The sequence below is a fragment of the Crotalus tigris genome, unplaced genomic scaffold (assembly GCF_016545835.1).
Source record: "Crotalus tigris isolate CLP2741 ecotype Arizona unplaced genomic scaffold, ASM1654583v1 scf7180000024375.2447938, whole genome shotgun sequence".
NCBI lineage: Eukaryota > Metazoa > Chordata > Lepidosauria > Squamata > Viperidae > Crotalus > Crotalus tigris.
In genome coordinates this window covers 1530960-1548067 of record NW_024100545.1, presented here as the reverse complement: position 1 = coordinate 1548067, position 17108 = coordinate 1530960, and the positions used below count along the sequence as shown (strand labels likewise).

Below are 17108 nucleotides of genomic sequence, written 5' to 3'. Positions count from 1 at the left end.
AATATTCCCCCTGTCTTCAATTCAGAGCAGGTGAGAATTGGAACCATTTATGGATACCAGTTACACAGCTTTCTCAGTAAAAATGAGCAATAACTTTCAGGAATCCTATTATCTATACCTTTTCTCTTCATCACTTTCTTGATGGTATACTTCAAATCAAATGGCAATCTGAAAAAAGTGATTGCTTCTAATCTTAAGAAAGCAAAATGGTGATAGAATGCTGAAGAATAAGCAACGACCTCAAATATTCATAGCTCAAAGACACTGTCTGGAATAGTACAGCTAATAAATAAGCTGCTTTACATCACCCTGCTTGTTATAATCACAGAAATACTTAATTCTGACATTTTTTAGAAATGAGGAACTGTATGGAGGCCAATGTGACTATGACTAGAATCTGTCCTCTTCTATAAGGCAATAAGATTGCTCTAAATTAAGTGACACAGGTGAGACAGCTCATCAATGTTCTGCAATCTTAGATTGGCAAAACATGGCAAAAATCAACCCCTACTTACAAAAAGCCAGGAACCAGGAATACACATTAGTAAGAAATCAGTACTGAAGCCATTGGGTGTGCTGACCACAGTGCATCAAGATCTATATCACTAGAGCCTGCAGTCTCACTCCCAACAAGTTCTGATACACATTTATGAAAGATGAACTTCATTTGAAAGATAATATGGGGAAAACAAGCTGAAGATTCATAATGAAAACCATTATTCCAATTACTTAGGAAGCAAAATGACAGTACAACAAAGAAGAGGAATCACAATTGTTCTGGCAGCTAGTTTTTTTTCCCAGGATGTGGGATTACCAGCTCAGGCCACCTTTATTTTGCTACATAAAGCTTACATGTCAGAAGGTAGCAACTAGTTAGTGATCAAAAGGCATTTCTTGTCTTCATTTTCAGTATTATTTAAGGCCTATAGTTTCTTTCCAACTCCCTTCAAATTCAAAGTTTTTGACTAGCAAACACCAGGGATAGGTGGGGGTGAAGTTTTGGGATTGGTTATTTCAATCCAATAATAGTTTGGGAAATGGTTCTCAGCCCAAGAAAAAATGCAATTGTTTTATATCAGTTTAAAAAACAATGAGCTCTTAGAAAATTTAAAGGGAAATACGGCAGTTGCTGCAAATCCCCATTAGTGGAAATTCTCGATTCGTCTCTCTGGGAGACAGTAAGGATTGTTCTTTGGGAACAAAAATCTCTGTAAACAGACATGATCAGATATTTCCTTCTCCAGCATTGAGTCAGCTAAAGATGCTTCTGACTCCACATAGGCAGATGAGTGACATTTACCAAGTAAATGTGCAAATAATGCTATGCTATGGGTGATAAAGAGATGTAAAAAGAGTAATTGGGGAATAAATGCCTTTCATTCTGTTTGCTAAGCCGTTCTATGTGATACAACAGGTTTTTCAAATAGCGAGTCAAATATTGTGTTCCATTTTCAAGGTTCTTTGAATTACAACTTCATACTCTGCATCGGACCATAAGCTCAAGAGTCCATTAAATGCATTAGATACCAACTTGTTTTCCTGTACCAGGGCATCTCATAATGAGACTTTACAAATGACTTGCATCCCAGTTGGATGTAGCAAAGGACAAAGTTTCATAAGCAGCTTCTGCCTTTCAGCTAGACAAAGAAATTGGATGGGCTTTTCCTTATGCCCCAGGCAATGCAGGGACATTGCGCAAAACAGCGAAAGTCAGAATCAAGATCACTGTCGCTTGGAAGCAACTTTCATGGCACTGTGGTTTTTCAGACATGTAAGCACTAGGACACAGAGTGCAAATAAGACTTTGGTCTTTGGTACAAAATCTCTTCATTCTCATCAACACACATTGAAAACTGAAGGGGCCTGGGTCTTGTACTTTTCATGGAAGGCTTTGAGAATGGGCACTAGATTTGTAAAGGCTGGGCGGAATGAAGCTTCAAATTCCCAACAGTTTTTCATCAGACGATAAATCTGTGGAAAAAGGCACAGATTTAGAAAACAAAAAGCACATACAATACAAAAAAGAAAGAGAGAGAAAGAAAAAGAAAGAAAAAGACAGAAAGAAAGAAAGAAAGAAAGAAAGAAAGAAAGAAAGAAAGAAAGAAAGAAAGAAAGAAAGAAAGAAAGAAGAAAAAAGAAAGAGACAAAGGTAACTCAGCAAATTGTCCAATACTATGTGGTATTGTTTTACTGGTAAATCTAACAAGCTCCCCTCCCATCAACTTGTTTTCTAGATTCCAAGCTAGCTTAAAAAAAGAAAACACAGATCAATACACGACAGAGAAGACACTCTCTCAGTTACACTGCTCTGCAGTTTCTGCTCTAAAAACCACCGCTAATGGGTAAAATAGTAATCACCAGGAGATATTAGATGTCTATTAAACTTCCAAATCAGATTATTTGCAGCATTAATTGCTCTGGAATAAAAAGACTATGCTTTCTAATCAGAGCTAATGTAGCTGTTCCTGTATATTTAATTGTTTGTTTATAAAAAAATTGAGATATATTTAACATGAAGGCTTTAACCCTTAGGAATTATTTTTATTTATATGAGGAAGCATCCTCAAATTACAGTAGAGCATCTGAAGGAATGGGAACATGTTCAGATATTGGCTAACATTATAAATTATTGGAAGATTTACCAGAATTATCCCCTATATGTGAAGAAATGTGAATATAAGAATACAGTGCAATATCATTTACCTGGGATTACAACCCAGTGAATCAATGGGATTTCTAAGTAGGTGGGCATAGAATTGCACAGTAAGTAATGCAGCGTTACTTGTGGAAACTAAAAAGATTGTAGCAAGGGTATTTATACAATAGCTTAAAATGCTTCTAATGTATCACAGACTTTTCCTTTGCTTACTACTATATATCATTATCTTCTAAAATGTATCACTGGCACTAACAACACATCCTTTATCCATTTAAATATTAATCAACAATCCTGATTTCATATCTAGCTATCAGACATGAATTTGCATTATTTACCATTGGTTACTTTTGACTAAGCTTAGAATGGAAACTGTCTTGAAAGTAATCCTTGATTCCATAATTTTCAGTAATATACTGTTTTCTAAACCTTTAGCAGATATCACAAAGATGAGCAACATAGTTATCTTAATTTTGTTTGGGAGCTCTGGATGCAGCAAAATGCTGAGATCCCCAGACTACAACTTCTATAACAAAAAGGCAATCAAAGGCAAAGGAGAACATACTCACCTCACAAGGGCAGTCTTTTGGACTGGGTAGCCTTTCTCCTCTGTCCAACAACTCAATAAGCCGCAGCACTGTCATCTGACCCTGAGTCATTCCAATCATCTCAATAAATCTCTAAAGCAATATGGGAAATCCAGTCAGTGTTGTCATTAGGTAACATGAAGATGCCACATGCCAAAAGTTTCTTTCTTCAAAAAAAACTTTACAATGAACCTGTACACATTTTTTCTCAGAGGCAATAAATGTTTGAGAAAAATCATTTCAGAAAAATAATTATATTCTAAGCATACTGAATGATGGTGCATTCAGTCAGAAGGATCTAAAAACGTAACAAAATAATATTGCATCATGCTATATCATTCCTGTAAATTTATGAGAACTGAACAATATATGCAATAGCATTGTGTGACAGTTATTAGCCCTTAGGCCAGCATGGACTTCAACATCCTAGGTAACTAACTACAACTAAAGATAACTAAATCTAACCAACATCCTAGATAACTAAACTACAACTAAAACAGCACTGACAGTCCTCTGAAGTACAGACATAGTTATAAGCAATTTGGGGGGGGGGGGCAGGAATACATTTAGATTTTGAACACGTGTGATGAGTGCATTTATAAAATGGCTACTGGAGCAGATTACCCAGCTACAAACATCCATTTAGCAGAAACCTATTAAGCTCTCAAAATGTTATCTACAATTACAATGAGGTTTAAAAACCACACTTAAATATAATGCTAGAATTCAATGCTTTGCTTTCTTTATTCTTTTAATTAAAAGGAGCTTATGGGTATTCAGGAAGAAGTCAGAGAACATGGCCACTATGCTGTCTATGACTGAGTCACCTAAATGCATCCAAGCAACAGTTATACTGAATATTCTGATTTGGTCCCAAGTCTACAATAAAGAATAACAGAATAACTGAGTTGGAAGGGACCTTGGAGGTCTTCTAGTCCAACCACATGCTCAGGCAAGAACCCCTACACCATTTCAGACAAATAGTTGTCCAATCTCTTCTTAAAAACCTCCAGTGTTGGAGCACTTACAACTTCTGGAAACAAGTCATTCCACTGATTAATTGTTCTAACTGTCAGGAAATTTCTCTTTAGTTCTCAGTTGCTTCTCTCCTTGATCAGTTCCATCCTTTGCTTCTTGTCCTGCCTTCAGGTGCTTTGGAGAATAGCTTGACCCTCTCTTCTTTGTGGCAGCCCTTCAAATATTGGAACACTGCTATCATGTCACCTCCTAGTCCTTTTTTTCATTACACTAGATATACCCAATTCCTGCAATGATTCTTCATGGCTGCTATGGCTTGTGGCTGCTAAATAATGTTATGAATAGTAATTTTACTCACTGCTGGTGGGCTCTGACTTGAATCACATCGTGTCAGTAGTTCATATAAAGTCACTCCAAAAGACCAGACATCAGAAGCATAATAGAATTTACATTCCTTGAGGCATTCCACAGCATACCTGTGTAAATAGCAATAAAGAACTGACAAACTGCATCTTAATTAGAGTGAAGTTCTAGATTATCCAACAGCAGTCAAATGGCTTTGAAATTGTCAAACAGGGCATTTACAACTCACTTTTTACATATTGTAAGATTGCAATTCTTCTTTTCCAAAGCACTCTTCTATATAAAAGCATGCAATTATCATCATTCACTCCAATTATTGAAAACAAGACACAACAATTAACTGATTCCACATGATATAATGCCTGTATGAATGAGTTATAGTGCAGTCAGCTCTCTCAAGTATCAAAAATCCATAAAATAATGCAATTGTTTACATACCAGAAGACAGGGCTGTCTCCATCTTCACAGACACGATAGTATTCATGTCCTTCGGGGATGGCTTTGGCAAGACCGAAATCTCCAATCTTTACTATATTCTCATTCTCTAGGAGCACATTTCTAGCTGCTAGGTCTCTATGGATGTAGTGCAAGGAGTGGAGATAAGCCATTCCCTGCAGAGAAAATAGAGCCACCTTACATTCTTTAATCAGAGGCCAAAGCAATCAGTAGCTGTGTATTTACCCAAAGGCAGACCTGGCAATCCTGAATTTCATGTATCCTATTCCGTTTATAAAAATAAAATATTTTCCTAGCATTAAGGAACAATTATGTAAACAATTCTCTCCATTTTGCTTTACCTATTGGAACTATGAGCCAAGAAAAAGGCATTCCCTCAGTCAAGAACCACATAAATGTTGTATCCAACACTGACAAGACTTTACCTCACAAATCTGTTGGGCAAAGAGGAGAATGTGGGCCAAGCTGACATTGTGTTTGGGAAGATAATCCCTCAGACTTCCCAGAGGCACATATTCCATGATAAGCTGTACAATCTTTTCTCCTGGAATTGAAAAATGCAACAAATATTAGCTCAAAAAAAGCATCATTGCTTCCCCTAATTTATTTGGTCTTTAAAACACCTGGCTTAAACAAAGAGCACATGCAGGGCCTGCAGTTCACATTTGATCTTCAGTATCTTTTGGGCAGTTCATCAGGCTTACTTGCAATACTCATTTCTCCCCCATGCTGATTCTGCATTCTTTCTCTTGCCACATTAAGGGAACCTGTCCTGCTGCCAATGTACCTGATACACTCTACAGAATCTATAATAATTTGGCAGATTCGGAACTACCTTTCTGAGATACTTGTTATTATTAAGATGATCTAGCTATTAGTAGAGAATAAACAATGGAATAGACTGGTTAAAGGAGGTATATAGGCTGGTTGAAGGAGAAACTATAATCCGAGGATGAGAAAAAAATGGCTGAATAAATGGGCAGAAAGGAGTCTGCGTGCAGAGGATATATTGTTTGCTCATATGGGAATGCAACCCTGAAAGCGTTGCCCAAATCTGCAAATGTAATTTAAAATTATAGCAGCTATTTCAAAAATTATGCCTATGACGAAGTTAGGATACAAATCGGGAGCTCTTGGGACTAGTTATATATAAGTACCATGCTTATTTCATACTTATACTATTCACCATCTTGCTCCTGCAAGAGCTATTCAGATTTCATACCTTGCTCACTGCAGCAGCCTTTGTATTTTACAATGTTCTCATGGTAGAGTGTCTTCAAGATCTCAATCTCCTTTTTCCAACTAGTCAAGAGCTGCTGGCTGCAACCTGATTTCAATGACTTCACTGCTACCATCTCACCAGTGCCATCATTAGCAGGATCGTAACAATACAGGCTCACTTTACCAAAGTGGCCCTAATAGAATGAGAGGGAGAAAGAAACAAGGTAAGAATTTTGAATTTCAAAAGCCAAATGCCAAACTATATTTCTTTGGGAACACTGATTGCAACTACCTGGATGTACAGAACGCCTTTCAGAAGGAGAACTAATCTCAATTATCTCAGAATAATCCCTTGCTACATACAAATCAAGGAATATTTCACTTAGTTGTTGTTATGCTGTGAAAAGAAAACACTGACTTTCACAATCAAGTCTGAATAATATTTCTTTTTCTTCATTCTTGAATCTTTCTATGATTAAAGTTAATCTCTATTTGTGGTCCTATTTCATACTTCATGTAGCAGATACGTAAGTAAAATAGGATCAATCAGCAAAGTAAGATCATTGTTTGAAATTGACAAAACTATGGAGCAAATGAAGGCAAGGGGAAAGAACATCTGAATGGGTATGTTGCACATGGCTTGTTAAAAATGAAAATATAGATAGGTTGAATGATGATTTTTGGAAACTACAGTTTGGCGTGATAAGTAAAATAATAAAATTTATTTGTAATTAACAAATAAAAAACAAAAGACAGGATTTGTAGTGGGTTTATGAACTATAGGTCTGTTTCATATCCAATGAATCTTTAATTGAGCCCTATAAGATATAATCATAGTAAAACCTCATTTTAACAGATTTAACTGTTGGTGAGAGGTGTCTATTATGCTTCAGAAACCAATAAAGCAAAGGATACATCCTTGTGACAATACAAATGGCACCAATTACATCTTTGTGCCATTAGTGTAATGATACTAATGTGAGGACCCAGACACTAGTGTGAGGACCCAGATTGTTGGGGGCAATATGCTGACTCTATAAAACTGCTTAGAGAAGGCTGTAAAGCACTATGAAACAGTATATAAGTCTAAGTGGTATTGCTATCATTACATAAATGGGAAAAACTGATGGAAATGAGATTGGGGCATGTTTAAGGACGCAGCTACTGATAACCAACATACAAATGTTGAGGAGTATGCCACCACGGTGTCTGCATATATCCAAAAGTGCATAGAAGATGTTTGTGTCCTGCAAAGCATAGTTGTGAGGGCGAATGAAAAACTGTGGTTGACTTATGAGGTCCACAAGATGCTGAAAGCATGGAATGCGGCTTTTAAATCCGGTGACATGCTGGCACTTAGAACAGCCAGAGCAAATCTGAAAAGTGCCATAAAAGGTGCAAAGCAAGCCCATTGCCAGAAAATTCAGAACTTTTTTCAGGACCCAACAAACACCAGGCGAATGTGGCAAGTAATCCAGGCCATTACGGATTACAAGGTGATTACATCAAGATGGAAGGACAACACAGACTTCCTAAACAAACTGAATACATTTTTTGGTAGATTTGAGGCATCAAATAGCACTCCTGTTAGGAAAGCTGTGCCCCATCCTGATGAGTAAGTACTAAGCTTTGATGTCACCTTTGTCTGGAAAACACTGCAGAAAGTTAACATTCAGAAAGTAGCAGGACCAGATAACATCCCTGGATGTGTCCTTAGGGAATGTGCAGATGAGCTAGCTTGTGTTCTCACAGATATTTTCAATCTCTCATTGCAGCAGGCAGTGGTCCCATCGTGTTTTAAGAGGGCCATCATCTTGCCAGTACCAAAAAAGTCCACAATTACAGGCCTCAATGATTACCGTCTGGTTGCACTGACATCCACGATTATGAAATACTTTGAGAAGCCGATAAAGGACATTATTGTATCAACCCTCCCGCCAGGATTTGACCTACTTCAGTTTGCCTACCGATCAAATAGCTCTACAGAGGATGCTATTTCTTCCGTTCTCCATCTGAGCTTGAAGCACTTAAGAGGAAAGAAATACTCATATGCGTTTGTTATTTGTCGACTTCAGTCTGGCATTTAACACAATCATTCCCCAGCATCTAGGAAACAAACTGGGCCTTTTAGGCATAAACACTCCTTTGTGCAACTGGATTCTTGATTTTCTTACGAACAGGCGAGTTGGAACAAATACCTCTAAAACCATTTTCTTGAGCACATGGTTCTCCACAGGGCTGCGTCCTAAGTCCGCTGCTGTTCACCCTGTTGACCCATGACTGTTGTGCTAGGTTTGCCACCAACCATATTGTGAAGTTCACAGATGATACAACAGTAGTGGGCCTTATTCAAGATGACAGTGTGGATACTTACCTCAAAGAGGTTGAGGGGTTGGTGAACTGGTGTAAGGAAAACAGCCTAGTTTTAAATACCGGAAAAACCAAAGAGATCATTGTCAATTTCAGAAAAGGCAGGCAAAGCCACACTTCTCTGTGCATTAATGAGATGGTTACCAGCATCAAATTCCTGGGTGTTCCGCTAACGAGTAGGCTGGCTTGGTCGCTCAACAGCAGGCACAGCAGCATCTGCATTTTCTGTATCACATGAGAAAAGCACATCTTCCTTCCCCTATCCTTACCACTTTCTACAGGGGGACGATCGAGAGCATCCCATCATACAGCATCAGTCTGATTTGGAAGCATCACTGCTTCAGACAGGAAGGCAGTGCAGAGAGAGATGAGGATGGCCAAAAAGATCATTGGCAGTTCCCTCCCTCCCATCCAGGACATAGCACAGAAGTGTTGCTTGAGCAGGGTCCATAAGATTATCTGGGACACTACACATCCTCTTCATGACCTATTTTCTTTGCTACCTTCTGGGAGGAGGCTTCGTGGTATCCGTAGCAGAACATCCAGATTCAGCCATTCCATACAGCATTAACCTTGTGAATTCTCAAGCGTCCTCCTTCCGTTATATGTTCAAGATGGAATATTTAACATTTGTTTGTTATATATATGTAGAGGTGTGGGTCTATACATATGTTGTATACAGTATGTTTTAGGTGTGTGTCATGTATGTGTTTCACTTTGAGAGCGGGCAACTAAATTTCAGTTTTGATGTGTGCCGTTGTGCCCACAGTAAAAAAATAACAATAAAGGTTATCTTATCTTATCTTGAGCATTCACAACTACATCCTTTAGCGTACTGTGGCATTATCTGCACACAAATAATGTAAATTACAATTTGGCTCACTGCATGCAAAGTCTATTGGTCTGAGATCTGTACAACTGAATGCCATTGAACTGAACTAGAAAAAAAAAGTATTAAACACCCAAGAAGCACTAATTACTAGAGTGCTGGAAAATAAAACTATGGTTCGTTTCTAAGGAAGATTATTACTAATGGTAGCATCAGTGTTAGATTGTATCTCTTTTGACTGATATGATGAGAATATTTAGGAACCAACACTCTATCCTGCGTGTGATGGGACAGCTGACTATATCTGCCAATCAAATAAAGATAAGTATTTCATGATGCTAAAATGCCTTATCAGCAGCTGAACATTTAGTTTAATATGAGATGGGCGCTGAAATAAAAGAACCCTAAATATGTACATTTATAAATGTTATAGCATTGTTCTTAATATTTGCTTATTATTACACTGATACAGTTGTAACTAAAACTGAACATAATTCCACTTCCCTGTTATATATTCACTGAATATATCTTTGTTTTACTGCTTCTTAAAAGATAGAAAACTATATTTGCTTCTTAAAATGAAGATATGCGAGACATTTGATCCTCAATATATAGATAGAAAACGTTAATTGCAGGAACAAAGAGAATAATCTGTTTCAGCTCTTACTTTTTAAGAATGGAGGAAGAAAATAAGTTGTTATTCCTAACAAAAGCAATTTACCTCACCCAGATCTCGAATCTTTTTCAGGTAGCGCTTCTGAAAGACAGTAGGGTCTGATACAGGGAACGCAGGATTCACAGAGCTAATGTCAAGAGGATCTGGAAAACAAGAAGAAAGATGTAGTGGATGTACAATGACTAGAAGGAAAGAAACTTACAAAGCACTCTTAGGAAGCCTACAACATACAGATCAGAAGAGGTTTTTATTGGAGTTTAGTACTGAAGGACTAAATGTTCATAGCCTCGTTAATTTTCTATTCTCTTTTAGAGTCAAACAAATTTCTAGGTTTGTTTGTACAATCTCTTCTAGTTTTTATTGTTAGGGCTGTTGTTTTTTCTCTCTCTCTCTCATTGGTATTGCAATTTAAGCAGATATGATCAGGCCACAAACTGAGTCTCTGCTTATCCTCCTAGCATCTTAATTGAGTTGTCCTCTTGTATCCAAAAAAGGGAGTGAGAGAACACCATTATGTTACACAAGACAGAGACTGCTCTCCTTTTGCAACCATTGGAGCACCTACTCACCATGCTGTCACTATTCAGTGACATGTTTGTCATTTTGTTTAAATAAACAAAGAAACAGCATGTGTATACTGTTTCTGCTAACCATAATGCACCTTTTCAAAAATCACCCTCCTCCATGTTGGAGCACAACTCCTCTGGGAATGCACTGTCATGAGCCCAATGGATCCCATTATTTTTAGCATGGCCCTAGGATGCAAAAAGGTTGCTCTCATATGGCTAATAAAATGCTGTTATCCAAGAGGGTTTTTTGGGATTTTTACTATGTGGCTGCAGTTGAGTGAGGTCTCGTAAGATAGTCCGGAAAGAAGGTCGCTCTCCAGGAGCATAGTTTAGGCACTGGCTGATTAGGGTAGCTAGTTCTTTGAAGGATGGCTCTGGAAGATGATGCTTCTTCTCATAAAAACGTTCTTTCTGCAGAAAAAAAATAGAAGCTTATGACTAATATTGCCAAATGAAAATAGATTAAACATAGAAAATCCACTGACATTTCCTTTGTAATGTTATTTCTCGTCTTCACTTTATGCCAAACAGCTTTCAAATGGGATCTAGATGCCTAATGATTAGTTAGGTTTTAAAGTTGGTCATAAAAATCTCCCTGCTATCTAGTCTTGGAATCCTACTTCTATCACTCCTTCTATTATTTCTGTTAGTGCATTATAAGAATACCTTAGGGAGCTACTCCATTCCAATAATTTACCTGGAAATAGGGTGCAAATTATCTTATTGTTACTTAGCCCTTTCAGACTTTTCAGGAGCCAATGAACGGACATTCAGTAATTTCTCCAAGAGGGTCTGTCAGTTAACTTTTTAAATTTCTTCTAAACTTATGATTGTGCCATCTATGACTGTGCCTCTGCCATCTCTTTTGTAATTGTCTTCAGCTTCAGGCATGAGGTTTTTCTTCAATGATTCAGTGTTTCTGTATGTAGTCTAGCATTGAATAATTTGTTCCTTTGCAGTCTAAGATAAAATATCCATCATATTTTTCTCCAGCACTTTTATTCAAATTCTTCTGTGCTCTGATGGTCAAGTTTTCATAGAAAACCAAGCCTTGACAGTATGTACCTGTGACATCTGGGTGTTGTAGCTACACTTTCATATTTTAACTAGCACTATAATAATATTTCTCAAAAGTAGCAGATATTTATTTCATAACTACATGACTTGTAAATTTTTGAGTCTAAAAAGATAAAGTTGTTAGTATTTCAACTTCTCCAGCTATTAACATTAGACTAGGATTTCTTGCTCACATAAACTTGGTTTTTATTATTTGTTGGTGCCGCTGCCATGAAGTGAGACCATAAAAAAGACACCCCCCCCCAAAATAAGACTTGGTGCCTTTTTTGGAGGCAAAAAGAAATGAGACTGGGTCTTATTTTGGGGGAAATATGGTATCATCAATATATCTGAGGTTAAGGCTTCCCAGCAATTTTAATTAACATATTTCTTCTTCTTCTGCATTACTTCTGCCTAAGAGCTACAATATAAGTGAAGCAGCAATTCTACATCCTTTATCTGGAAATATATTAAGCGGAACAGTGGCATATTTCTGTTTTATTCAACTACTTTAATTTCACCAATCTTATAGAGTATATCTTTCTGCATTTGTAGATGAAATTGTCTATTTTTCAACAGTGATGTGCATGTTTTAGAGTTTAAAGTGTAATTTTTTAAAAAATAATTCTCATGTCAAAAGAAGTTGACACCTAAAGATCTTTCTAGCTTCCAACCATAATATATTAGTTCCACAGTTAATATACTGTATTGCAGTATATTGCAATCCTTATTGCAGAATGTATTATTTAATGCAATAATATGGTTGTGCATTTATAAACAAATGCTAATTAGCAGTATAAACTAATAAAAAAGCAGACCAGTATTCCTATGAAAGATGTTTTATTATGTTACTATTCTCAGGTTGAGACTAGATCCACCCTTTTCTGTAAGAAACCTACCCTGAAGTTTGCAGCAATATAATGAAAAGAAAAGTAGAGGGAGACACTACCTCAGAAGGAGTGCGTTCTTTTAGCGGCACATCTGCATCAAAACATATTTCTAGCAGTGTGGTCCCAAAACTCCATTTGTCAGCTGCTGTGCTAAGGTTGCTTACATCTTTGATACACTCTGGAGCAATCCATGGGATCCGGTCAACCCTTTCTTTACAAGCAGAGAAAGAAATAAAGAATTAGGAATTGCTGGACAGTGAACAGAAATTATGAAAACTCTAGTACACAGATTGATTACAGTCAAGATACGAAAGATATATCAAATATTTACTTAGCTAGCGACATGCAGGCTATCACATAGGCCTCTTTTACATGTAATATGCAATGTGAGCATGACACATGGAGATCTGTCTATAATTCTTCCCTTTAAAATTGTGGGCATAACAAGTAGTTGAACCTCATTTTTTACAAGTATAGTCCCCTTTAAACAAACCAGCAAACAAATGTATCCTTCCTTAAATAATCCATGCTACTTTGAAATATGGAAAGGGTTGACTCAGACAGTAAAGTGAGGGAGCCTTCTCACCAAAGTAGGATTTACACCTGTATCCTCCAAGGTGTACTTATACTGATTGATTTGATATGCTTTCACAATATCCTTCTATTCAAGCCTGCTAATATAATATATTCAGCTTGATCACCTCTATATACCTCGAATGACCACAAACGTGAAGAAGAAACTAAATATTAACGGTTTACCTTCTTGGGAAAGCACAGTGAAGCTGACTCCTGGGTCACTGAGCTTAATGAAGGGCAGCAAGCCATCTTCCAAACCTTTCCTGGCCAACAGGATGTTTTTGGCACATACATTGCCATGCACTAGGTTTTTATCTTCCTACATAAACAAATACAATGGTAGATTGTGACATACTATATCTAATGTGTGTCAGGAAAAAAATTCTGCTGTTTAGAAAAAAGAAGAATTCTGTCTCTAGATTCCTATACAAGCTAAACTAGTCGGTTTTGCATTATGCCTCAGTTTTCTCAAAAGACAGCTATTAAACAAAAATTTTACAAATTCAATAAACAAAAAAACAACACACATTTATTGTTCCTTACCCAAAACTTCCTGTAAACACAATTCCTCACATTTATAAACGACCCAACTCATTAAGACTATGAGCAGAATATAACTTAAATGCAACATTCACTACAATAAAATAACAGGGTGGGGGACACTAACACACTGATAAAATCCCCCCCCCCCCAATGAGCACATACTATTTAGCACCTAGGAAAGGTTCCAGGCTTTCAAAGATGGTTTAAAAGTTAGGAAGGTTGGAGCAACTTGAACCTCTGGGGAAGTACTGTTCCAAACAGCAGGTGCTACAACAGAAAACATGTGCCGCTTGAGTTCCATCAGATGGTCTGTTTTAAGGATGGAAACTGAAGAATGTCCAGATCTATCAGATCTTACTAAATGGGCAAAACAATGGGTCCCAAAAGCCTATTTACTAGCTATTCCTCTTCTTCTCTAGGAATATAATCTGCCCTACAAGTGTTGCTTCCTTTTTGGTTCTTCAAGCTGAGAATCACAGGAAATCACAGCAATTCTGTCCCACAAAGTGTTATTTTGAAGTGTATGGATGTAGGTTTGTGTTTATGTAAAGTGCTTTTCTGCAACCTTTAATGAGTTGTGTCTTTTCTGGGAATCATTGGGGTATAAAACACCTTTTCAGAATGTAATCCAAAATACTTTTATAACCCTTCTGATCAATATCCATACCAAATTACATACCAACGAATTCAAACTGAAGGACTGGTAATTAAAATTATATCTAAGAAAGAGAATCCTACAATTCTGCCATTTGAGCCATTGTGCATATCTCCAATAAAAACTGAGAATGGAGATCAGCCAAAATGACATCCAAACTTGTCAAGGAAACCCACCCACTGCAAATCCCCACCAACAGACTTACAAGGTAACTGAGGGCACTAGCTAATTGTGTTGCAATAGTGAATTTCCAGCCTACTGTTATCCTCCCTTTGTTATTGCGCAAAAAAACATCCAGGGGACCATGCTCAATAAATTCTTCCACCATTATATCTGAAAATCAAACCAGAAGAAGGGGTGAAAAATATGAAGCAAACAAATGGATTAGCATCCTTGCTCTATAGCAACAGGTGTTAATATTGGCTACAAAATATGAGCAGAAATGGGAATGGGCTGTTTTTATATACTTAAGATAGATCTAAGACGGGGTGCACAGACTCATAACTCAGGGCCATATGCACCTAAAACTTCTTTTTTTGCAGTTTCTAGAACCACTATTTCTCATCATTGATGAGAAATAGTCAATTTAAGAACTGTTTAAAATTAAGAACTTCCTATGTGAAAAAGGAGGTCAAATCAATCCCTCTCATTTAGCACAATAATCCAGTTCTCTGTGGCTTCTGAATATCTCAGAAATATTAACTGCACTTCTTGGCTATCAAAAACTATCCTAACCTAATCTAAATTAATCACAGAAGATATCTTATCGGCTGGAAATTGGGCAACCCTGTCAAAATATAGCTGGGTATGGGTAAGTGATGTCAGTTTAACACACTTTTTTGCTAGATATGAAAGGAGATAAAACAATATTAAGCAAGTAAGAATCAAATGTGATGCAAAGGTACATCTTGAAGCTTGTGAGGTAGTTGAGGAAACAGAAAAATATATTTGAAAGAAGCAGACAACACATGCACGAACCTTTCAAAGGATACAATTAATACTCACTCTCTGAACTCCATACACAAACCCCATGAACAAAAGCTAAGTGGATATGGGACACCTGGCTCATCAGGCTGGCTGTTTCAAAGAATGCCTGCAGAGAAGAAAGAGAAGGCATCACATCCAGACTACTGGCCAAGGAACAAAGCAGGAGCAGTCTAATCCAGCCATAGGCTCCTAAACTAATGATTAGTTCTCAGCCTAAACCTGGAGCACAAAACACCTGCTGTCATAAAGCAATAGTTAATTTCTTGTTATTTTGTTTTTCTCCACAAAAGAAAAATAGGTTCATTTTAAAAGATAAACTAAATAAGCTTTCCTAACCAAAAAACCCCCCTTCTCAATATGAGTCCTTGTTCATTCCTCTTGCTTATTTTTAAAACAATATTATATATCATTTACAGACATAAGAGTTTCAGTACGAGGAAATAAGATTAGTTAGAAATGCTGGTAGTTTATATTGGTAGATAAGCAGCCTTGGTTTAATTAAAAATGAGATATATCTTAAAAATGCAGAAATTAGTTTCCATCATTGGCCTGAATTAAGCTGGCAAAGTGAAAAGTCCTGAGTGGTATTAACACCAACACAAAGAAGGCTGCTGACAACAAGCTGGATCAACCCAAAGGCCTAATTCAGGCAGGGACCTATTTCCCACAATGCTCTGGAGCAAGTTAATTATTATTCTTCAGTAGATAGATTAATAGATAGAATACAATATTTCCACAAAATTTACTAATATCTTGCCTCCCCTCTCCCCCCACTTGATGGCACGTTGAATGGCAGGAGAATTTTTCTCTCCAGCTGATGATATTTCTCTGCCAAAGTTGGTTTTACTAATTTACTAATATCTCACTTCTAACGTATATTTCTATATCTCTACTCACCAGAGCAATGTCTCTATGACTTGGGTCCAACATCTTGAGTACCACATGCATCTCACGGCTATTGTTATTCTGCTCAGTAGAAAAATACTCTGCCTCATCGTCACCATTGATCCCACTGCATACATGAAGTATACCATCATAAATATTGGTTCGTGTTCCTTGTCCCAAGTGTGCTCTCTGATGGAGAACAATACACGAGTGTTAGTTAAACCGCTTTCCATTTCAGCACAAAAACTACTTAATCCTTTAATTCCACACTGAGCTGAGAATTGATTCATAATTATTTGAAAATCAATAAATTCAAAATCCTATCTGTGTCTGTCAAAGGTGAAAAAAGAAGACAGTAATCTCCACTGTCAGGCATTCATCTTGCTTTAATCAATCTCTACTCAAAGTCTACTTCCAAACCCCAGAAATAAAATGAAATCAAAATTGTATCTATTAGTAGCTTCTAAGCCATAATTTGTATTCATTGATATTACTTCTGAAAGTGGCAAAGAAAGTTAGATCTTTTTTGGCTGATACCCTTACAAACCCAACTTTTCATCTTCTAATGTATACAAGCCAACTCTGCTGACCTGTGTAATCTCATTCTTCCGAATCTGATGAAAACTCAGCTGAGTCAAATTCAGAATCTGCCTTGTGCCGTCTTTTACTTTTCGTGTGATGATCAAGTCTGAGATCTCTGCAGAACATAAAGAGTCCAAAAGTTCTGATTAAGAAACTACAGTAAAACAGTAGCACAAAATCAGAACATTTAGCAATTTTATTCATTCTCAGAAAATAATTAGCATGGATA

At 37.0% G+C, this 17108-nt stretch overlaps 1 protein-coding gene across 3 annotated transcripts in view; it reads right to left on the bottom strand.

The window, feature by feature from the left end:
* Positions 1-772: 772 nt before the first annotated feature.
* The window catches only part of TYK2 (tyrosine kinase 2), a 52088-nt gene continuing 35752 nt past the window's right edge, over positions 773-17108 (bottom strand). For all 3 annotated transcript variants that reach the window (XM_039328351.1, XM_039328350.1, XM_039328352.1), the window contains exons 11-24: positions 16888-16994; positions 16310-16486; positions 15431-15518; positions 14631-14758; positions 13411-13546; positions 12711-12862; positions 10966-11116; positions 10182-10279; positions 6263-6455; positions 5466-5584; positions 5023-5195; positions 4580-4697; positions 3226-3336; positions 773-1971 (exon numbers count right to left, since the gene is read on the bottom strand). In XM_039328351.1, the coding sequence (XP_039184285.1) occupies positions 1837-1971; positions 3226-3336; positions 4580-4697; positions 5023-5195; positions 5466-5584; positions 6263-6455; positions 10182-10279; positions 10966-11116; positions 12711-12862; positions 13411-13546; positions 14631-14758; positions 15431-15518; positions 16310-16486; positions 16888-16994 (1886 nt within the window). In that variant the 3' untranslated portion in view covers positions 773-1836. The remainder of the gene's footprint in view (positions 1972-3225; positions 3337-4579; positions 4698-5022; positions 5196-5465; positions 5585-6262; positions 6456-10181; positions 10280-10965; positions 11117-12710; positions 12863-13410; positions 13547-14630; positions 14759-15430; positions 15519-16309; positions 16487-16887; positions 16995-17108) is intronic.